Raw genomic sequence first — 17965 nt, 5'->3', positions numbered from 1 at the left:
TGTGTGTGTGTGTGTGTGTGTGTGTGTGTGTGTGTCAGATTAACAAAATGTTTTATTTACAATTTTAAAGCAATTTGGAAGCCTACCAGTGCCTCAATCACTATAATAAAATAAATTCTAAATATCTATACATTTCAGCATTTGCTTTTTTTTTTTTTTTTTTTTATCATGGAAAATCAGAGCTCCCCCTGCTCTCTACGCTCACCAGGATGTGGGGCCAGCTGCCATGGCACCCCCCCGCCCCCTTGCTTTTGTGTTGCTGAGCATCCTTGATATACCAGTGTCCTGCCCCTGCCCCTCACTCCCAAGTCACAGCCTCCCTGCACTGCCAGTGCCTCTCGCTCCTGACCCACAGGCCCCTGCCCCCCAGCCATGCCAGTGCCCTTCACTCCTGACCAGCAGCCCCTTGCCCCCCCCAGTCCTGCCCAGCCCCATGTGGACTCATAGGATTCCAGTGAGGGAAGAGGGTGTGGGTCCTTTGCAGGCAGCAGGGAGCTTCATGGCTGGGCCACTGGGGACTGGTGCCCGTGCTCTTAGGGGCAGGGGTGGCCACATGCTGCTGGGAGACACTGCCTGGGAGAGGGAGGAGCCATGGCCAGGCCTCCTGGCACGACACAAGGGCCCCAGCCTGGGGTGGGGTGTGCTACAGGCATCCCTTCCTCTTCCCTCCAACCCATGTTGGGGCTGGACTCGTTCCACTGCTGCCTTTGTAAGCGGAAGCTGCTGCAGCTGCTGTGGGCAGGATGGAGATTGCTTGGAGCCCCTCATCCTTCTTCAGCTGCCTGCAGCATGGCCTTGGCCAGAGCCACGCTTGGCTTCATGCTGCTACACTGGTCTTCCCCACTTCACCGGAGCCCCAGCCACAGCTGGCAGCACAGGGCAGTGTGTGGTGCCCCACCATGGCCTGAAGGATTACCCCCGCATCCCCTGCTCTGGAACTGGGCTTGCTGGTGGCACCAAGCACTGCCTCAGTCCCCCCTGCCCCACTGCAGCCCCCGGCCTGGACTCCTTCCCTTAGCACCGACCTGCTCACCCCTTCCCCTGGCCTATCCCTTCAGTGCCTTCCCCCACCCTAGACTTACTTGTCTCCAGCTGCCAGGTCTCCTCCCACCACCCTGCCTGGCTGTATGCTGGCCACGTGTGTGCGCACACGCACATGCACGTGGCACCCCTGCCTCCAGTTGTCCTCTTTCCTCTCCTCCCGCAGCTTCAAGCAGTCCCTTGCAGGCTGCACTGCTGCCAGCCTGCAAGGGAAAACCCACAGTTTTCTCCCTTAAAGGTGAAAATTCACATTTTTCCACGTTTTTCTGTAGCAAATGGAAAATGTGGATTCCTATTGATTACTGCTTATGTCCATGTGCAACAGTTTCTTTAAATTCTGCTCTAAAACACTCGTAGGTAGGGTATAAAAAATTATCTGATTGGAAGTTAGATGGGTCATGTTTTTACTGTTTTGAATACTTGCTGGGAGTGATGTATTTAGAGGAGTATTGTGGCTTTTAACTCAGGAAACAAATATCCACATCTTTCCTAGTAGTTTGTCTGCACTAGGTAAACTCAAATGTACCTTGCTCACACTAGAGGTAGACTTATGGCAGGCTTGTTTTGTACAGCAGGCTCCTTAGCCTGTTTGTTGGCCCTTCTTTGTTTGACCTTCTGTTTGCAGAGGGTATCCAGTTGCAGTCATTAGAGAGCACATAAATTGACAGCAGGCATCTTGACTTTTTAGAGCTCCTGTGTCAGGTCAGGAAGTAATGGGTGAGTGTAAGAACATGATTGACAGAGACAGAATTTGGCAACTGTCTCAAAAGATATCACTTTTTCTCTTTGGTTGTTGCCAATCATTTTGGTTTTGCAATTAGTGGACGCTGAAGCATGTGGAGTGCAGTAACACCATTAGGGTTTTTTTAGCATCTAAATGGGTATTATGTTTTCTGACACTGTTTAGCAACTTATTTAAAAATGGTTTTTGAAATCCTGCTGCATTGCTGAAGATGAAGGTAGTTCCAAGAAACACAGTGAGGGTTGTGGCAGGTTAAGAAATTGATTCCTTCTGTTCTTTGCATGTGCCTTAAGCAACTGTAGATGTTTTAAAGAGCTGTAGTAACACGTATTGTGCTGATTTCCATTCTGCACGTCTTGGCCATAACATGGTATTTTAGCAAGTAAAGATTGATTGCTAGGTTGTTCGAATCCCTCTTGCCTTTGATGGGCTCCCAAAATAAAAATATGAAGAACCTAGATGTTGTTTTTTAAAGCAGAATTTTCTAATAATTTAAAGGTAGAATCATAGGGCTGGAAGGGACCCCAGAGAATCATCGGGTCCAGCCCCCTGCATGAGCAGGAAAGACATCTGGGGTCAGACGACCCCAGCCAGGTGACTGTCCAGTCTTCTCTTGAAGACCTCTAGGGGAGATGATTGTACCACCTCCGGGGGGACCTTGTTCCATAGTCTGGGCACCCTAGTTGTAAAGAAGTTTTTCCTAAAGTTCAGCCTAAAACTGTCTTCCAGGAGTTTGTGGCTGGTGTTTCTAGTTTTTCTCCAGGGTGCCCTGGTGAACAGTTGTTCACTGAGCTCCTGATGTACGCCTCTGATATAATGGTAAGCCGCAATCAGGTCCCCTCTCAGCCTTCTTTTCTTAAGGCTGAAGAGTCCGAGATTCCTCAGCCTCCCCTCATATGATTTGCCATGCAAGTCCCTGATCATGCGGGTGGCCTTTCTCTGGGCCCTCTCGAGCTTTAGCACATCCTTGTTGAAGTGCAGCGCCCAGAACTGGATGCAATACTCCAGCTGCGGCCACACCAATGTTGAGTAAAGTGGGAGAATCACTTCTTTGGATTTACTGGAGATGCATTGACTGATGAATGCCAGGGTTTTATTGGCCCTAGCGGCTACTGCATCGCATTGCCACCTCATATTCCTGGTGGGGTCTATTGTTACCTCCAGATCCCTTTCATTTGTAGTGCTGGTCAGTTTAGCAATGCCCAGCCTGTAGGTGTGCTGGGGGTTCTTCCTTTCCAGATGCAACACTTTGCATTTCTCTATGTTGAACCTCATCTGGTTCTGTTCTGTTCTGCCCAGCATGTCAGCTTGTCTAGGTCTGCTTGTATCTGCAGCCTATCTGCGGGTGTGTTCGCACAACCCCATATCTTAGTGTCATCCGCGAACTTGGCCAATGGGCTTTTCACGCCCTCATCCAGGTCATTGACAGAGATATTGAACACTACTGGGCCAAGTACCAACCCCTGGGGTGTGCCGCTGCCTGCATCTTGCCAGGACGACACCAGTCCATTCATTTGGACTCTGTGTCCTACCCTGCATCCAGTTTCACACCCACTTGACGGTCCTGGAGTTGAGCCTGATATCCTCCAGTTTTCTGATCAGTACCTTGTGGGATACCAGGTCAAAGGCTTTCTGGAAGTCGAGGTATATGTTGTCAACTGCTTTTCTCTCGTGCAGATGAGGAGTCACCTGATCATAGAAAGAAATTAGATTGGTCAGATGAGACCTGCTGGAATAGAAGTTAAGCCAATTGGCCTGTAGTTTCCCGAGTCTTCACGCTTCCCCTTCTTGAAGATGGGCACAACATAGGCCCTCTTCCAGTCCTCTGGGATTTCTCCAGAGGCCCATATTTAAAGACCTTTGCCTCTGCGATTACTTTGGCCAACTCTTGCAACACTCTTGAGTGGAGTTCATCCAGTCCTGCTGATTTATATACATCTAACTTCTTAAATTGATCATACACCTGTTCTATGGCAATGGTGGGAATGGCGTCAACCCTGTCCTGCTCGTTCTGTGTCCTACCTGGCATGTTGTTCCCCTTGGTCTTGTGAAAGACCAAGGCATAGTACTCATTTAGGAGTTCCATTTTTTCCTGAGTGGTAGTGACCAGGTACCCTGAGGCATTGAGCCAGCAGCCCCACACTCCCATTAGTTTTCCTTTTACTCCCTATGTAGCTAAAGAAGGACTTCTTGTTGTCCTTGATTCTTGTAGCTAGTTGTAGTTTGGTTTCTGCCTTAGCTTGCCTAATCTGTTTTCTACATGTGTGGGCCATTGTCAAGTAGTCTTCCTTAGAGGCTGTCCCAAGGTTCAATTGTTGTACGGCTCTGTCTTTTTCTGTAGGATGGCTGCAACTTCCCTGCTTAGCCAAGAGGGTTTTTTGACCCTTCTGCTACTTTTTCTCTGTAAGGCAATGGATTTTCTCTGAGCCTTAAGGATTGTATCCTTAAGGAATAACCATTCTTCTCGTGCTCCCTTTACCTGTGGTCCTTGGTCTCTCAGGGTATTCTCCACTATTGACCCAAGCTTATTAAAATTTGCGGTTTTGAAGTCTAAGACTTTGAGCTTGGCATTTGTTTTGTCAACCTTGTGACAGACCATGAATGTAATGATTTCATGGTCACTATCGCCTAGGCTGCCCTCTATGTTTAAGTTGGCCACCAGGTCAGTCCCTTTGGCCAGGACCAGGTCAAGAACTGCATTGCCTCTAGTTGGCCTGTGCATCTCCTGAGTCAAAAAAAGCTCTTTGGTGCTGGTCAGGAAGGATTGTGATCGATCTGAGCTGTCCGAGTACTCCTCCCAGGAGATGTTCGAGTAGTTGAAGTCACCCATGACAACCATGTCCTGTGCACACGCAACCTCTGTTAGTTCACAGGCAAACACTGGATCAAATTCCTCCCCTTGGTTAGGCGGCCTGTAGTATACACCTACAGTCAAGTCTCTCTCGCTGCACCTCCCCCAGAGCTTGACCCAGAGGATTTCAGGCTGTTCTTCTTTGGGGCCAACATCATCCTGTAGGGAGGTGTACTGCTCCTTCACATAGGGGGCAACACCCCCACCTCTCTTTCCTACCTAATCCCTTCTGTGAAGGATGTAGCCCTTTATGGCTATGCTCCAGTCGTGAGAGGAGTCCCACCAGGTCTCCGTGATCCCTGCTAGATCGCAGTGCCCAGTGAAAAGCAGGAGGACTAATTCCTCCTGCTTGTTCCCCATCCTTCTGGCTTTGGTGTACAGGCACCTACATCCTTCTACTGAGGTCACTAGCTGCCTGTTGCTTTGAAGGGGAGCTGTTTTCTCAGCTCCTGTAAGAGTGGCTTGATTGGTTTCATTGTCGATGGAGCTTTTCCTGTATGAAGTTATCTACAACGTAGTTTTGAGAAATTAGACTTATACCATTTTTGTTTTTCTTACATATATAGAAAGACACTTAGGATATTACTTTTATTTTTCTGAGTCTCTTACTATTTTTTTCCTGCTTTTGTTGAACTAGTGGGTAGTCAGAGATGAGTGCTGAACAACCTAATTGAAGGGGTTTTGATTATTTAACAGAGAACTCTTTAATTCATACTGGCAATTTCATTGAAGTGAAATGGGTGTTACAAAAACAACTTGAAACAGTCTAACTAAAAATTCCTTCCTCTTCATAGTTAATTTATATTCTTTTTTCTCGTGATGTACTTCAGGCCTGTAATATCTTGGGTTCAGCTGGAATAAATTGGAACAGAATGTTAAGAGTCAGGATGGGGAAGTTCAGTGTTGGATCCAGAGGGGGTGCAGTGGTGTGGATGCACCCCTCTTGGACCATGCCACAGTAATAGCAGTGGGGACTTTTAAGTCCCTAAGTTGCGTAAGAATCCTCTCCTCCCCTCCTTTCTTGGTACCCCCTCCCTTTTCCTCTGTTTTTGAAGCATGTTTCCTTCCCGTGCTACTGCTGCTGTGTCCAGCTGATTGAGGGGGGGAAGTGTTGAAGACTCCAAAACAGTGTTTCCCAACCAGTGTGCCGCAGCACACTGGTGTGCCATCAGACATTACCAGGTGTGCTGTGGGATCTTGGATGGGTTTGACTCCCGGCAGGGTGGGGCTCCAGCCAGTGTTGCCACTACTGCCACCACCACCCCGCGCAGCCACCACTCTGCGTTTGGCTGCGTGCCACCCCCCCCCCGGCACCCTTCACATCGGGTCACATACCTCCCTGCTCTGTGTTTGGCTGTGTACTATTCCCCACCTCCGCTTCACTTTCAGCCAGTGTGCTGTGGGATGGGAAAGGCTGCGGGATGAAAAAGGTTGGGAAATGCTGCTCTAGAACTACCACCCTGTGAAATGAATTGGGAGCCTTGTGGAGGGATGGGTTCCAGAGCCACTCTAGCTGGGATCAGCAAGGGACAGCAGCAACAGAAAGGTTTCCCTTTCCTGAACTTGCTTCTGGGCTGGCAGAGAACACCAAGGGGACTGGGCAGAGATGAGCCCACCCACTGCTGCCCCTGCTGAGTCCAGCTGGAGCAGGGCAGGAATGGTTGTGGAGCCCTGCTCTCCTCTTCCCTCCCCCCAATCAGCGAGAGGCAGCAGCAGCCGCGGGTTGGGGAGAGGGGGAAGAGGACAAGGTGCTGAGGACAGACAGTAAGGGAGGGGGTGCTGACTGGGTGGGTAAACGGGACAGGATTCTTACCTGTTTCGGGGACTTAAAAAAGTCCCCCCTGCTGCTCCTGTAGCATAGTGTGTCTGCCTAGAGGTGGTGAGATGGGGAGCTGGGATGCAGGCATGCCAGCAGTACCAAACACTGCTCCTGCATTCCCTTTCACAAAATTCTGAAACTACTCACGGGGATGTTAAAGTCTTTTGGGTCATCTACTTTTGTGAAAGCTTTTGGTTGCCCAGCACTGCCCTCTGAGCTATCTCTTCTAAAGGACCAGTCCAAAGAGTTGATTTGTCGACTCGTCAATATAGGCTACCAGTTTCCAATAGCTGACTAGCTGTCTTGAAAGCCAGTGATCTACTCAAAACAGATGATTGGTCCAGTGCAGCAGGGGAAAGGCACAAGGCCAATTTGTGGCATGCCTGCCAAAAGGGATAACCCCCACTGCAATCAATCTGAAACTTGACCCACTTGCTTTCTTTGATTTCTTTATTTCCATATGAAATGTTGTGTGTTCTGGCCTGTTGTGGAATTCAAAGAAACAAAGTGGTTGCCTTGATTGACTGTTGGGGGAGGGATACGCATTATTAGCTAGCAAGCTTTATGGTACTCCTGTCCTGAGTGTGGCCTAATATGAGGAGTGACACGAAAAAGCATCTTACTTAGCAACCCTAATGATTTATGACTCATTTTTGACAAGTGAAGATGTGTAAGTTCAACTATTGATATCTTTCAGAGGCACAACTGGGTGGTTCATGGTGGGCAGAAGCTGCAGTCGTGCTGCTGGGAGTGGTGGCCTGGCCAGCAGGCCAGGCTACTCTTTCTGTGCCCTGCCTTTCCTCTCTGCCTGCCCCTGCCCCTTTGGCACATAAGACTAGTGCTGTGGTTGCCCATCCCCTGCTATAGTTACGCTACTTATATCTTTTGTATTTTATGGAGTGCTTTGGTTTTCAGACAGCATAACGGGCAGCAGATATTTTCTGTCTCCCACTATGGTATTGCAGAATGGCAGTATATTGCGAGTTTTGACTAAGTCTCTTTGGGGTCGTCTTATAGCCTCTACTTATAGGTGGAGGTCAGAGAGCAGTTGAGCACAGATGTTGTCTGCTGGAATTCTTTTTATCTTGTGAATTCCAGAGGAAGCATTGTCTAGAAATGAAAGCCCTGAACGGGAAATTAAAAGCTCTAGTTCCGTTCCTAGTTCTTCTACTGCTTTGACTCATAATAAAGGAAAAGTCATGTTATCTCTGGCCTAGTCTGTAAAAAGTGATTCGTACATACCTGTATGTCAGGATTTTTGAGAGCTGCAGTTGCTCATAAGTTATTTAGAAGGTCTTTGGAAAGAAAGAGCTTTAGATAGTCAGACTTTACATATGTATTGAACTTTAAGGATTAGTGGTGGATATCTGTTTCCCCCGCAAGAGTACAACAGCTGGAGGATAAGCATGGTATTGGTGAGACACAAGAGCCTCAGTAGACAAGTTGCTCCCTGCCTGTTCGTGATATTTGACATTTCCTTTTCCTTGATAACAGAAAAGCTTGCAGAAGCTCAGCGCAGGTCCGCTACCCTTCAGAATGAACTTCAGTCAACTTTGGATGCGCAGAGGGAAGCTAGTGGAATTTCCACACTGCGGCAACGCAGAAAGCCAGTCTTCCACCTGTCCCATGAGGAGCGTGTCCAGCACAGGAACATCAAAGACCTGAAACTGGCCTTCAGCGAGTTCTACCTCAGCCTCATCTTACTGCAGAACTATCAGGTACCTACAAACGGGAACAGTTTTCCTGAGCTCCATAATCATTCTTGATCCTAAAATTAAATAGAGGTCAGAAAATTGGGACTGAGAATGGGAAAGAAATCGGGTCACTACAGTAACTTTGGTGCTACAAACTTCTGTTTAAAGCTGGACCTGCAAGTTTAGGAAGAAGCACAAGATCTTTACACATTTTTTTCTTCCTAGAGTTACCGTAATAATATCATTCACTTTATTACATCTCCTGTTGCATCAGCATTTTCTTTTAAAACCTTACTTTTTCATGAGTTTTTAACTCCTGTTTAATTCTGTAAAATTTAACCAAAATTTTGAAGGCTACATTGTCATAAAAGTTCCTAGCCTTGAAGTATGTACAGGGTTCCCTCGCTTTGTGTGGGTTCTGTATGTGCGAATCTGCTCTTATGCGATGACCCTTTTTATACCAAAAATTCGTTATAGGTGGGGTAAATTTACTCTTACATGATCAGTGTGGTTGAAGTCCACAGCCAGCTGTTTTGTGTGTTGCATTGTGGGAGTGACACGCACCAAAATATAGTCTCCTGTGTGGATCTATGCTCCTCACTCATTGTCTGCGACATGTGTTTCTGTAGTTGTGTGCCCCATTATGATTGTTCCCTGTGCTTATATGTGCTGTCTGCTGTTGGTGAGTACCAAAATGGTCTTGTAAAAGTGGTAGAAATGGGTCTGGAGGTCAGTATAGTTGAGGTCTTGGCACTTATCCCTATTTGTTACATTGTAAAGAGGGTTCATTTTATGTGAATTTGAGTTATGCACCATTTTCCAGGAACATATATACAGCATAAAGCTAGGGAAACCTGTATAAAACAAAATCTTCGGCATATTTGAATCATAACAGCAAAAGGGATGCAGTAGTGCCACAAACTAATTTGTATTGCAAAAAACTTAATCTTGAGGGTGTTTTTTTTTTCCTTTAAAGGCTTGCAGAGCAGTTCATAATGTTGACTAATTTCTTTTTATTTAAATTATTATTTTGAAAATACCTTACCATACATGAGTTGCATTTAAAATTTATTTACAGCTTTTTAAGCTTGTGAAATTAACATGCTATTTTAAATTAGTTGTCTAAAATGAAATGTTCCCATTATAGTCTCCTAAATGAGGTCTCCATTAGAGAAGTTTACCAACCAAAATTCCACACTGAATTTAGAATAAAGAATTTTGTATAAAAGCCTAGAATGTAAATAAGGATTTAGCGGGGTTTCATTTTTCAAAGGTTCTGAGGACTTCCTGCTTTTATTGACGTCAGTGTGTTTTATCAAGCACTTCCAAATGTTAGGGCACTTATTTAAATACCTAAACAGAGGGTTTAAATACTTTACATTAGGCTCCTCAGGTGGAAAATATTGGCCCACTAGTTTTAAAATGGCTGAAAATTAGCTTGCAGCCTGACTTCTTGTGCTACTAGAAGTACTTGTACTTCTCTGATTAGTTCAGTTACTAGTTCAAAATTTTAAAGTAGGTATAGTAATGTTAAATCTTTGCTCATTTCCTGGTGAAACAATGTGGAAGAATAGGTGTGGAAAGCTTTAAACCTCTCCCTCCCTGCCCACCCCCCCCTTACAAGTTGGAGCATGTTGATAGCTGTACAAAGGCACAGGCCCTTCCAAGCTAAAGCACATCAAAATATTTCGGAACCAATGTTGTTTTAGGAAGAGTAGAGCTTTATGGGTATTTGACCTCAAAGGTTTTAGCCACTTATGTTGGTCATTTTTTCTTTGTATTGTACTCCTGGGGATGGGAAGGTAAGGAGTCTCTTGTACTACATGACCAAGAATCACTTATGTGATGTGATAAGGAAGTTAAAGACAATGAGATGACTGCTTTGAAAAAGTGGCTGGCATATTCATTGGTTGGTCTCTACCAAAAGAAAATAATTTTCTTTGCCAAGATTTAGTGACTAAATTCTCAGACTGTTCAGATTTGGCAATTGTTACTTAAGCAAAATAGTCTGCATTCAAAAGTGGTACAGCTTCTTTTGAGGCTTTATGCTAGGTAGGAGAGGGAAAGAAATTAATTGAAATTGTTTTCAGATTGAGGACAAAAGAATATGTGTATTAAGAAAAGTGCCTGAACACAAAAGCAGGCAGCGTGGGAAGCAAGAACATAGAAGTGTTAACAAGTTCTGGCATAGCTGAAACCTGGTGGGAAGATTCTTATAACTGGAATGTCAGCATAAATTGTACTGATCTGTGTAGAAGCCACAAAAGTGAGTGGGAAGCAGCAATATGTCAAACATTTACAGTGCTGTTGAGCTGTGGCTGACATGTAATACTGAGGTCTTTTGAGTTGGGTTATAACGAAGGAAAAAGAAAGCTTAAACAAGTAGGTATTTTTTTGTGGACTACTAGGACAGTAGTAGAGTATGAACAAGAAAATTTGAGCATCTTTTTTTAAGGTCCTGAAAACCAGAGGATATATGCCTATGAAGTGATATTAATTATCCAGTTATTGGTAGGAAAAAGCCAACCATCTATCATACTACAGATTCTGAAGTGAATTCAAAAACAAAGCCACGACTTTACAGTATGGATTCTGGATTGCGTTTATTTGCTAATTCTCACCAGGGGAGAAATTAATTTGAGCATATGCAAATAAAAGGGGATCTTGGCATTGTTAGTCATGAACTATTTGAATTCAGTGTATAAAACACAAAATCTCTTCATAATGTAGCATTTATAAATATAATATGATTCATAAAGTAAATCTTTGGAAATCCAGATAATGAATAATGTGTAATGGAAGAAGGTATTAAAATCTACAAATGGGCTAGAAAATAAGTGCTGAAGACATTAAATATGTTTTAGCTAAGAATACATATTTGTTTTGTGTTTGATCATGAGGATTCTAAAGGATATTTAAATATAAGCAAGTCCTTTTGAGCCCATTGTTTAATCCTACCTAGTTTTGCATAGATTAGGTTGTCATTTGGTCTGTGTGGCATTCATCTCCCCTTTCCCCCATGGCAAATTGATATCTAATTCAGGCTTACTATAGCCTTCACTTTAATATACAACAGATATAGAAGGCAAGGTTGGAAGGCTCTTCTCAAACAGGATTATTCTCAGTAATATGAAAGGTATTAAAGAAAATGCAGGCTAAGTAAATGATTTCTGCATGTTCTCTTTGGCAAAATCTTTTGTTTAAGGTTGCAGGTATAACTGCACTAACTTTTTAACTTTTCAGTTCTGGAATCATAGAACTTGAGCTGCCAGAGGAAAATACTCCGGTAGAAGAGCTCTGAGATGCATAATGCAATAACTGCCTGTGCTTCCTGAGGAACACAAGAGTTAAAGAGCTCTAATCACTTCTTTAGTCAATAAAATGATTCACTTCAAGGCTACAGAAGAATCTGACCAAAATGTCATTTTGTTATGTTTTTCATTCTAACTTTATGAGATAAGGCTCTGCTGTCTCAGGGGTGAAACACTAGGTTTTCCAATGGAAAGTAATTAAAGTCTCTTGTCTGTAGTAATACAGATTATTAATGCATTGGGTTTCCTACTCCCATCTCCCTGTCTCTTCTTTCCCTTCTACATTATGTGGGCCTGGTAGTAAATCACTACAAGCATAATTAGATTGAAAATAATTTCAGTAGAACAGTTGGAATCTTTCCCAAAGGCATTGAATTCTACTGTTTTCTGTTTCTTTCTGAACAAATATATGGGCTTGATTTTGCATGCGGGCATGCTTTTTTCCCCCCTCCATCTATATTGCTAATGCTTGAATAAACTGGTTCAGTGGATCATGGAGTGCTGTGGGTTGACTCTTTGAAGAGTTCATTGTTTTAGCATATCAAATATCTCATCATAGCACCCTTCTGTCTCCTGCCAGTTGCTGTGAGCTTTCCTGTCTCTTTTATAACTATGTATTGTACAATACTACATATCATAAAAAAGTGAAAGTCAATATTTAGGTTGGCACTCTGATCAACCACTGTTTAAGGACCTTTGCCACACCTATGCACATGTTCTAGATAAGATAGGTTATAAATATAAATTATGTTAATAATAAGGATAGTGTTGACACAGTCTTTTCTTAGAATACACAGTCTTTTATTGATTACATAGACCCAGGCTTATACATACCATAAATATTATCCCTCTTTCCTAGTTTGTTACTCTGGGTCTTATCTTTAGTGTCTTTTAGTATAGTCACTACTTCCTTTAACATTAGTCTTTTTTTATACTTAGTGTACAGAATACTTTTATAAGGAATAAACACACTTGACTGGACTAGATTGGTCAGATTTTAAACACCTACAAGATTTTCTTGTGCAAAGATAGGCCTTATGTAATGTTACTTCACTTTTTTACATTCTTAGAATTGACATTTAATGTTACCTTTGAATGAAAGGAACTAGAAAGCCTGTTCTGTTGAAAAAATGGCAAATAGATATGAAACCTAGATAAGAAAGTGAGGCAGAATGCATTATATTTCTTACAAAACCACCACTGCAGGTATAAATTGTGGTTGTGAGCTTATTGCAACAGCTGGCAGTGTTGAACTGCTATGAATGCAGTATGTGAACTATATTTCAATGAGCTGCTGTACTTCCCATATGAAAGAACCCTCAAATTCAAAATTAGAATGTGGTATGCCCAAAACGGAGTTACCTACAGTGAATTTTCATCAGAAAAAATGGTAGTCATTTAGTTAGAAAGGGAAATGTGGAAACTTTTTATTTTTTTGCAATGTAGAATATTCTATTTCTGGCCAAGGTTAACTCAAGCTTCTGAACTTGGAATTTGATTTTACATTCATTTTTTTTTTAAAAAGTAGCTTTTAATTATGGTGGCAACATTTTCATTTTGAGCAAAAGGTGAAATCCAGTTGCCACTGAGATCACCTGCTGTTAACTTTTGCAAGGCCTACATACAGCTAAGTGTGTAAGATAGTAATGGAATAACTGCGTCTCTGAATTTGCAATCTCATATTGATTTATCTCCATTTAATAATTAGCTGTGTTGCATATGTTATTGTTATAAGCCTAAATAATACAAGAGGTTTTATTAATTCTTTGTAAACAGTCTCCAGTATTTTACTCCCTCAGTCTATTCATTGTTGCTGTTATTTTCCATAGTTTGTATTCCTTCACACAATAGCTCTGTAGATTAAAAAAAAAAAAACCCTTCTGGAATATTTTCTGTTAGTTTGATGACTAACAAGCCTTAATAACTGTTCCTTTTCTGCTGCCCCTGAAATATTTCCAGCTTTCAACTTTCAGTCTTCGATGAGGCTAAAATTGTGTTTGCCTTGTTTCTAGAACCTGAATTTCACAGGGTTCCGTAAGATCCTGAAGAAGCATGACAAGATTCTGGAGACAACACGTGGTGCAGACTGGCGGGTGGCCCATGTGGAAGTGGCACCATTCTACACTTGCAAGAAAATCAACCAGCTCATCTCTGAGACAGAGGTAGAGAATGCTAGCCTGTGTATTGCTTTCCCTTTATGTGGATAAATAATTTTTTTCTTTAGTGTTGGTTTCGCTCTCTGTTCACCAGTCATAATATCAATTCTTTGTACTTAAAAACTGAATAAATTGTCTTAATAGCTGTTACAGTTATTAACAGATTTGAAAGTGCAGCCACTTCTGGCTTCAGTTACTTGCATCTTAATCATGGGTTTGGCTTCACCAGGTGACTTGCACTATGAGGATCTGTTGAGATGGATAGTGGTATTGTGTAGTAACTTGACATAACTAACGTGCAACATATGCTTTTTTGGGTGAGATCTGCATTAAATTCTTGTGACCCTTATTTCTGTAGACAGTGGTGACCAATGAGTTAGAGGATGGAGATAGACAGAAGGCCATGAAGCGTCTGCGTGTCCCACCCTTGGGAGCAGCCCAGGTGAGAGCACTTGGTTCTTGTAGTGCCTGTTTTTCTCACCTGTTAGTGACTGATTACATTTTAACCCTATCATCTTACTCCTCTTCCCCCACACAGAATTTAAAAGTACAAATAAATTGAAATGAGTGTTCCTACCTGACATGAGAGAAATGATTAGCATCTGAAGTTACTTGATGTATGTCTATATGTTATCAGGCAACATCTTGAAGGGAGACCCATGCTAGCTCTGTATGGGTCTCTCTTCAAGCTGTTGCCTTGCTTCCAGTCCAGTCCTGTATCCCTGAACTGGAAGCAGGATCGCTATGTATGTGTGGTGATGTGTGGTAATTAGCTTGATTTTTCTCATGAGAGCTAATGGTTTCTAGGAAATGTAACCTACTTCAGTGTAGGATTTGGAAGTAGGTCTTCAAATGTTAGTGCATTGGAGCAAGTTCATGCATCAAGAGGTGAATAATAGAGAGAAATGTTAACATTCCACATCTACTATTAGTTCTGGCTGTGCTCTGCTATCTATCCTATGCTGGAATGTTTGTGTGAAGGTCTGGCAAATCTCTTGGAAGATATTAAGACACTTGAGCTCTGTTTTGACATAGGCATAATGTTTCTGGCTGGTGCCCAGTTGTACTTGTTAGATTTAAGAGACTTTATTGAAAGGGAAAGGAAGTATTAAATCATAGGCCAGAATATTGCATCCTCTGATTTGAAACTTACTCTGAAATTCGTATGCAGCAGTAGTAGTCATTTATCTTTAACCTGGCTATTGTTCTTTTCACAGCCTGCACCAGCATGGACTACCTTCAGGGTCGGCTTATTCTGTGGAATATTCATTGTGTTGAATATTACTGTCATTCTTTCAGGTATGTATTTTAGATCAGGCCTGAAGTGTACTCTATTTCCCAGCAGCCCCTGCCCACATCACTGCAGCCGGTTTCCACGGGGACCCCAACAGTGTCAGAGTCATGACAGTCAGGGTCTTCATGGAGACCAGCCCCAGCAGCGCTGGCAGGGTGCATGGCTGGGCAGAGAGCTGCTCTGAGACCAGAATCATGCGGTGATGACAGGCTAGTCTGGAGCCAGGCCAGAACTGTGATCTGCTACCCGCACGCCCCAGGCAGGGGCATGCAGGCAGCAGATTGCGGCTCTGTCCCGGCTGTGGACCACATTGTCACTGCTGCAAGATCCCAGTCCTGGAGCAGCTCCCTGCCCAGCTGCATGTCCTGCCAGTGCTGCTGGGGCCAGTCTCCATGGAAACCCTGGCCCCACCGTCACAGTGCCACCACTGCTGGGGTCTCCGTGGAAACAAACCATAGAGATGCAGGCAGGGGATGCTGGGAAATAGAGTCCGACCATTGGCTGGATCTGCCATCGTGCCCACTTCTGGTCTAGCAACTGGATTGGATTAATCAAAATAATCCTAGTTAGAAGATTTGGTAGTCTGAGTCAAACCAAGCTAGTAAACTACTACCTTCAGTTTTTCTTTACCATAATACAGGGGTTGTCGACCGGGAATATGTGTACCCCTGGGGTTCCTTGCGAAGGCCTTAGGGGGTATGTGTGGGTGGGTGGGGATGGAGCACTGCCACCCACCACCCTGTACCACTGCCCCCCAAGGAGCAGGGCTGGGGGGAGCAGGGGGAAAGGACAATGGTGCCCCTCTGCAGACTTCACAAGTGCTGCCCGCCTGGCTGGATGCGGAGGAGCTTGCACGCACCACCCACCACCTTGTCCTGCCGTCACTCCACATTTGGCTGCATGCTACCCCTCCTCCCTCTGTGTTCAACCATGTGCGCCCCTCCCCACCCCACTGCGTGCCTGACTGCTGAAGGTATACTTAGTAAAAAAGGTTGAAAACCCCTGCCTTAATACGTAATATTTATATACGTTGGTTATGTTCCTGGATTCCTACTTATCTTCTTGGTGGAATCTCCTGCCAACTTTACAATCTTTCATTGGCTTATTTCTAATAGTACCTTTGAGCAGTCACCACCACTCTTCCTGGTGTGTTTCTAGGTTTTCTCTAGTATTGACTTACTAGAATATGGGTACGCAACCCCTGGCATGTGCCAGAGCGTGGCACATGAAGGCATTTTGCTTGACAGTTGCACCTCGGGAAAGGGGCCAGGCCTGTGCTGCCACAAGGATCAGGCCTCTTGCAGCTCCTGTGCCATCTGCCGCTGACACACCAACATTTTGCAAGTTGAGGCTGCAGGTGTTTTTGGCACTCTGCCTAAAAATGTTGCTGACTCCTGCACTAGAAGAAGGTATTACGTGCTTGTAGAACTCCAGGTGGGAAGACAGAAGAACCCATTTCAGCCAACTTCATATCATGCAATTCCATCCTTTTTTATAAGTTTTCTTCCAGGAATTTCTTAGGCTTTCTTTGTTTGACTTATATGGACCTGATGTGGCAATATATTGCTTTGCTGGTAAGCATATATGGAAAGCACACATGTTCTCATGTATCCTGGACCTTGTCTTAATTTGGTTGGTCTCTGGTCCATGTGAAGTCCACTTATTGGGGTATGTTACCCAGAGTCATCAGAATAATGTAAAGCCATTCCGTTAATTCAGAGGAAGAATTTTGCTTTGTTGCAGTCAGTGTTTTCAGTTGCATGTGAAAAGGCCTGGCTTCTGTTTCCAGTGGCACAGTAGTCTGTTCAAATAATGCAAAGTAAACAGCCAGCAGATCAATGCATATTTTGCACAAGAGAAAGTTTTAAAACAATTTTTAAACTGTTATTTTTGTATTTAATATATGTTGGAAGCTGTTTTTAAAACTATTTTCCTTGTTTTCCATCACAGAGGCAGATTATTGCCTGCATGTGTGTGCACACACATACGTGCACAGTTCTTGATGCATAGTGTTTTCATGGTTTGTCTGTAGTTTGCCTATGTGACCTTTGAAAGCTGTGGTTAAAGCTAACTGTGTTGATGTTTGCCTCCTAATGTGAAATTTGAAAGCACACAAGTGCTTGGAATAAAAAAGCAATACAGCATCAGTGATGAGCTCATGAACACAATCCTAATTTTCAGATATGTATGCATCTAAGCCAGTGTTAATTGTTGTATTCTTGTGAGATGGCATGATTTGGTATCTGCAAGTTTCTGCAAATATTAGGAAATGGAAGTTGTGTTATAACTAACTGTAAAGATGGGTTTTTTCATTTAACTTAGATGCTCTTTTATGAACGTATTAGTAGCTTTTACTGAATTGATAAATAGTTGGCTTCATAGACAGAACTTTAAGGTCATGAATTTGTAATTTGCAAGATGGGCATTGTGCTGGAATGTATAACAACAAAACACATCCATAGCTTCTAATTAAAAAAAGACAGCTATAAACCTGGGTTTGGAGTAGTGGCAAGAATCCACGCATGGTGGTAGCTGCAGCAAGTGCATCCAAAGCAGGGGTGAGTAATTATTTGGGCTGAAGGGCCACTTAGGGAGTTTTGGTGAGCTGTTGTGGGCTAGATTCCCTGCATCCCTGTACCCACAACATCTCACCAAAACTCTGTAAATGGCCCCTATGGGCACAGCATGCTCAGCTGGGTGGATGGGATGGTGCATCTGGGAGCAGGACAGGCAGATAGGGAGAGACATCCAGGAGCAGTATGGGAGGCGGGGTTGGAATTAGGATCATGGGCCAGTGATAGCGGCAGGGCTGGGGCAGAGGCACAATCCACTCTTTGCATGACGGATCATGACCAGCTTGACCCAGGATGGGGGCGGATTGCATGCCCACGACCCAGCCCCACTGCCCCTGCATGGGTAGCCCCAGTTCAGTGCAGTTGCAGAGCATCACAGCCCACCAATGTGGAGTCGCCTAATCTGGTCATGATCCACTGGAGCCATCCCGCGCTGCCAGGCTGCACCAGTTTACAGTTACACTGTACTGGGCTGCCTGCACAC

The 17965-nt window shown here is 43.9% G+C and overlaps 1 protein-coding gene across 1 annotated transcript in view; it reads left to right on the top strand.

The window, feature by feature from the left end:
- Positions 1-17965, top strand: part of XPR1 (xenotropic and polytropic retrovirus receptor 1) — a 211179-nt gene that overhangs the window by 134853 nt on the left and 58361 nt on the right. Inside the window, exons 3-6 of the mRNA XM_019501780.1 lie at positions 7948-8171; positions 13471-13620; positions 13973-14056; positions 14832-14913. Of these exons, the coding sequence (XP_019357325.1) occupies positions 7948-8171; positions 13471-13620; positions 13973-14056; positions 14832-14913 (540 nt within the window). The remainder of the gene's footprint in view (positions 1-7947; positions 8172-13470; positions 13621-13972; positions 14057-14831; positions 14914-17965) is intronic.

The sequence above is a fragment of the Gavialis gangeticus genome, unplaced genomic scaffold (assembly GCF_001723915.1).
Source record: "Gavialis gangeticus isolate Ggan-Ray unplaced genomic scaffold, GavGan_comp1, whole genome shotgun sequence".
Lineage (NCBI taxonomy): Eukaryota > Metazoa > Chordata > Crocodylia > Gavialidae > Gavialis > Gavialis gangeticus.
The sequence above is the reverse complement of the archived record's forward strand: the minus strand, read 5'-3'. Positions and strand labels throughout refer to the sequence as shown.